Raw genomic sequence first — 6,000 nt, 5'->3', positions numbered from 1 at the left:
TACTTCATCAAGGTTTCTCTTTCAAAGTACAGATGAACTCTCACAAGTGTGTCTTAAATTTGAAATTACATCGGGTCACCCGTCCAACCTACCATTTCCCTTTCGGTGCCAAACATTCCAACCTTCCATTCCCCTTTCGGTGCCGAACATTCCCACCTACCATTCTTCATCTCTCTCACCTACCATTTTCGTTCCCTACCGATCTCCAACCTACCATTCTCATCCACCGGTCTCACCAAAAATTCACATCCGTCATTCTCAACTATCCATCCACCATTCTTCGTCTCTTCGCTATAAATAGAAGGGCTGGATTCATCAAGAACTCATCCAGAAAAACACACTAAGTCATAAATGAAGATTTGCTTCTTTCAAATTTTCAAGTCCTCCTTCCCACAACCATTTCTCATTATGGCTTCATCATTCTCAACACTTAGCAACCAATATCGCTTCATAATCAGTTTGAAATCAACCCTCTCATGGTTCGGTAAAAGCCTTCTTCACAGCATCATTGTAGTTTTGAGATCCAAACAAATTTTGTTTCTTCACCTAACAACCACCTTTGTCCATAAAGTTATTCATAACAAGGCCTGCATCGACCTTCCATGTTTCCGTAGATTTGGTTGGCTAGGAAATCCAAGTCCAGCAGAGACACCAGTTCCTAATCTCAGGTCTCTCGTAGTCTCTTTCCAATTGTTTGGCCTTCCAACAGAAGCAGTGGTTCGGAACAAACAGCAACTTGGCTGGTTTTTAGGACCAGAATCACAAGTTAGCTCCATCTTTCATTTTTCTGTGTCTTTCCAACAAGTAGCAGTAAGTGAAGATGGTAAAAAATGTTGGGGTATCCTTCAAATTGTCTTTCATCCAACACTTGAAACGACCTCCAGGGCACCAGCTCATCAGAGTTCAGCCTTTGGGGCTGGTAAATGGTTGCCAAAGCCATATTTCATGTTCCCATCGGCGTGGGATCCAGAGGTCATCGTTGCTGGTACCTCAAAACACACTTTCTGGAATTACTCCAACTTAAATTCAACTTGAAGTATTTCAGAATGAACTTTTCTGAAATTACTTCAACTTAACGTCTGTCAGTATGGTCCCATTACACACGCACATTCAATGACCTACTGTCAGACCCCATGCAAAAATACAGTCATCCCATTTTCAAAGGTGTATCTCCTAGAAACACCTACACTAGAGGGTCCCCGACATACAGGACCAGTACCATGGTGGCGTATGTTTCACCCATTCGCTTTGTTTCATCCCCGTCTTCTTCACCACCAACACCATCATCTCCAGAATCCATAAGCTTCTGAAATTACCTCAACTTAACCTGAGTAAAATGATGACGCAAGCGCACTCAACCACTTTCCCACATGGCCTCGCCGTAATCCGAAGTATACTCTTCTGATATAACTTCACTGGCGGTTCTTAAAAAACACGAGGCTAGCCCCATGACTCTGCATGTTGTACCCAACCACCATCCTCGCGTCTTCCCCATCTTCTACACCATGTGATCGCCGCCAACGATCCAGAAACACTCTTCTGAAGTTACTTCAACTTAACCTCTGCTGAGAAAGCTCGGTCATGTAAGTACATTCAAATACTTGCAAACCTCTTTTCAGCCTCATTAAAACCTTTCATATGGGTGGGTCTACTCCTCGAAAATTATCTCATCCTGCTAAAAGCTCCGCCACCTTCAATTACTTCATTTGAAGAGCCAAGAGTAAAAGTCTGTTTTCGAAACTCATTCTCACACCACACTCTGAAACTGTGTGTGTGTACGAGTCTCGAGGGGGCATTTGTAGAGAAGGAAAATTTTCGACCTATCACAAGCTAACACGTCACACTACCAAGTCCACAAAATGCAGCCAATTACAAAGCGCCACATGCTACTGCTAGGTTTTACTATTACTATTCAGAAGCCAATAGAAATTCGCCAAATGTCATGCAAGAACCAATCATGCATCAGCTCGTGCAAGCAATGACATAAGCAACCTCGCACGTGTAAGCGATGACACAATCAAGTCAGCACGTGTAAGCGATGACACAATCAAGCTAGCACGTGTAAGCGATGACATAAGCAGACCAATCAGACTGTGACATGTGTTACCAATCAGACTCCGCCACGTGTCGCCCATCCACCTCAAAACTCCTATAATTAGAAGCCTTCCTGAGACATTTAGAGGACACCAAAACCATTTGAAGCACTCAGAAGTCCAGAAGCTTTGCTGGAACCAAGCTCTAAAGCCTCCAAGAACTTCAAGAACTTCAACTTCGAATACGAAGAACATTCGAAGAGAAATCATCCAAATCATCCGCCTAGATCCAAGAGTTTGCGAGAATCAAGCCTAAAGTGTCCGAAAACATCAACAAATCACAAATTAGTGAAGCTCTACGGATTCAAGCCTCTAAAGCCCTGAAGAACTTCTACCACAAATCCAAGAACACAAAGAACACACGAAGAACACGAAGAACGTGAAGAACAAAGGATTTCTAACAAGCTCATAGCCAGAGATTCATTGTAATTCCGTTTTAGCAATCTTCAATCCATCCCTCAACCAAATTGAAGGATATTTTGTGTTCAAGTCACAATCACATTACCACAAATCCAAATCAATAAATCTTGCAAGGAGATCGAATCAGAGGATAACTCTTTTGTAATCACAGATAATTATACCACAATCATCAATACAAATTCGCATTTGTGCAACTATTTTACTTGTTTGATTTATTTCGAATTAGAAATTTAGTCATCTACAATCCAACCTACTAATTTTCCCAAAACTATCAATGACTGTCTTAAAAACTGATAAAGTAGTATAAAGAAGTTGATTACAACAATTAATTAAGTTGTTGTTTCTATAAAAAAAAATTGCTGCAATTTGGTACAATCACTTAGCATTTAAATATGATATCTACTTAGTGCAACCATGACTTCTGTGCCTATCTAATATTTCTTACTTTTTTTAAGATACAAAATTTAATGAAGTTTTATATTCAAGTTCGGCTACTATTTCTTTTTTATAAAACGGAGAGATTGACTAAATTTCACATCAATTAGTACACAAAAAAGGTTTGGTATTTAATTTTTTTTTTTTTCTTTTCGTATCAGTTTTGCTTCGTTAAGAGAGAGAGATTTTTCAACACTCTATAGAGAAAATGAACAGTTTTGTAGCACATCCAATAAATTTGTTTTTGGAAATATGCTAAAGATACTAGCAATTTTACTACATGATCTTTAGAAATTGACGGAACAATTAATTTATAGTTTTAAAAAACATAATAAATGAGTGTTGAATTATTTTTTTTATGATTGATAACACATCAATTGGAAAATGCCATACAGTAAAATTTGTAGTATTCATAACATTGTTCTTTTTTTTTGGTTTTTTTATTATAAAAAATAGATTTTATTTATTGACTACTAATATTTGGGGTTTAATTAATACCCTCACAAGTAAAAATATATCCCTATTGATTAAAATTTGGAGGTCTTAGGCAGATGTCTAATTGGCCTAGTGCTTGAGCCAATACTAAAAAAGATCCTGAACCCAAGGGAGACCCAAAAAAAATGTAATGACGACATATTTTGTATAATATAAGAGAAATACTACATCTACAACATTTTCACAACAAATCATAAGTGATAAATTGTTATTAGTTATAATTTGAATCTCCAAATTAAATTACTTTTTTGCCCACCCATATATAACAACCAATAACAAATTACCACTTATGATTTGTTGTGAAAATGTTGTAGACATAATATTTCTTATTATATAATGGCCAAAATGCAGAAAGACCTCCCTAACTATCAATGTTGTATTGCTGTCTTGTTGAACCTAAGATTTAAGAATTTTATAAATTGATCCATTCTTGATTTTGTTAACTATAACTAACAGTCAAATGATGTGCATCAAACCACTTTACTTTAACAAATTATTTTTAAAATAATTTGTGCACACATAAACCAATTTCTATCTATTATAGTTAACGAAATTGAGATGGAGTCCATTTGATTTTGAACAATTGTAAACCTTGGGGTCAATTTTAAAAAATTCATAGCACAAGGGTTAGTTTGCAACTGACCTAAACTAAAAATTAATAGCACAAATGTTAGTTTGGAATTGGAACTGTCCTAAACTTTGAGGGATCTTTTTACATTTTGCCCTATTAATATAATGCCAAACTAACTTTCATGCAAATAATGTGTCAGCAATTTACCAAACAAAACGACTACTAAAGAAATCAGAATGAGGCTATTGATTCATTATTTTGTTCTCTGGCTAGTAGAAATCATGGCTTCTAAACAGTGCTACATTATGGTGTTCCCATGGCTGGCATTTGGCCATATGATACCATTTCTTGAGTTGTCCAAAAAGTTGGCAAAAAAGGGTATTAGAATTTCCTTCATTTCCACCCCAAGAAATATTCAGAGGTTGCCTTCTATACCTCCAAATTTAGCAGGCAACATAAAGTTTGTGCAGCTTCCACTGCCATCAGTTCATGGTCTTCTAGAAAATTGTGAGGCCAGCATTGACTTGCAACAAGGGAAAATTCAGTATCTGAAGAAGGCTTGTGATGTGTTACAGGCACCATTTGAAAAGCTAGTGCATAAGGATCCCCCAGACTTAATTCTCTTTGATTTCATCCAATGTTGGGTCCCAGAAACTATAAAGATGGAGAAACAGAGCACACTTGCAGTCCAAAGAAGGAAGACAGTTAAACAAGTTCCCACATGATGAGTCCACGCACGTGCAAGATATTTAACCAAAACTATGTCGTTTCTGTATGGAGGAGAGTTAGCTATGACACGTGTAGTTTTGGTATAGCACGAGTCAATTGAAGATCCAAACAGAATCAAGCTCCAGCTGCTGTGGCGGGAAAGTCTGTTAGAAGTTAGTTAGTGCTGTTAGAAATATCTTAATTCTATCTATTTTCTGTTAATGCTTATATATAGGAGGTGGATGTATAATATTGTTTCATTGAGTAAATAACCAGAATTAGTTCTTTTCTCTCAAGAGTTCTCTTCAATTCTCTCTCTCTATTTCTCTCTTCGTTCTCTCTTCTCTTCTCTATTTCTTTCATACAATTCTTTTACTGTGCTGTGTTTGAATCAAAGATCAGTGTGATCAATTTTGTGAAACTTGCTTGTTTCTTCGTGGTATCAGAGCCACAGATGGCTTCTACTGAACAAATGGCTTCTACAACAATGCCATCATCATCTCCAACAATGGCGTCCATGGCATCTACTTCCACTTCCTCAATCAATATGATCAATCAACCTCTTCTGTTACTGTCAAACATGTCAAACATGATGACAGTGAAGCTTGATAGTTCCAACTATATAGTATGGAAATATCAAATCTCAATGGTGCTTGATACTTACTCTTTATTAGAGTTACTCGATGAAACTCAATCAATTCCAAAGAAGTTCCTCAAGGATCTTTCAGGATCTGTCACTAGAATCATCAATCCAGATTATTCAATCTAGAAGTCAAAAGAGAAAGCACTTCTTACTTTTGTCAGTTCTACATTGACACCTACAATTCTTGCTCTCACTGTGGGATGTCACTCAGCAATAGAGGTTTGGAAGGTTCTTGAAAACCGTTTTTCTTCAATCTCAAGATCACACATTATGAATCTGAAAGGAGAACTTCACAATATTAGGAAAGGCTGTGATTCTGTTGATGTGTATCTTCAGAAGATCAAAGTTGTGAGGGATAAGTTGATGGCAGTTGGAGTACTTCTTGATGATGAAGAGTTGCTCCACATAGCCATCAAAGGCCTTCCCAAAGATTACAATGCATTCAGATCTGCCATACGTACAAGGAGTACACCAGTGAGTTTTGATGAACTCACCACTTTGCTTGGTTTAGAAGAAGAATCTTTGAATGACTCAAATGATGTTAAAGAAACCTTTGCTATGGCTGTGAATGCTACACCTAGATTTGGTGGCAATGGTGGTTATAATCATTACAATAATAGAGGTAGAGGAAGGAA

The 6,000-nt window shown here is 37.2% G+C and overlaps 1 protein-coding gene across 1 annotated transcript; it reads left to right on the top strand.

The window, feature by feature from the left end:
* The first annotated feature begins 4,295 nt into the window (after window positions 1–4,295).
* Window positions 4,296–5,491, top strand: LOC112023577 (anthocyanidin-3-O-glucoside rhamnosyltransferase). The gene is made up of 2 exons (XM_024056190.1): window positions 4,296–4,718; window positions 5,120–5,491. Exons 1-2 carry the CDS (start codon window positions 4,296–4,298, stop codon window positions 5,489–5,491), a joined length of 795 nt encoding a protein of 264 aa, XP_023911958.1.
* Window positions 5,492–6,000: the final 509 nt, after the last annotated feature.

Source organism: Quercus suber, unplaced genomic scaffold (assembly GCF_002906115.3).
Source record: "Quercus suber isolate HL8 unplaced genomic scaffold, Cork oak 2.0 scaffold_366, whole genome shotgun sequence".
NCBI lineage: Eukaryota > Viridiplantae > Streptophyta > Magnoliopsida > Fagales > Fagaceae > Quercus > Quercus suber.
This window is presented reverse-complemented; position numbering and strand designations above follow the sequence as displayed.

What these genes read in the sequence shown, in the direction of transcription:
- LOC112023577 (XM_024056190.1), top strand. Translation starts at nt 4,296, where the DNA reads ATGGCTTCTAAACAGTGCTACATTATGGTGTTCCCATGGCTGGCATTT. An exon ending in CAGTCCAAAGAAGGAAGACA is followed by an intron (nt 4,719 to 5,119) that starts GTTAAACAAGTT and finishes TTTGAATCAAAG; the next exon opens with ATCAGTGTGATCAATTTTGT.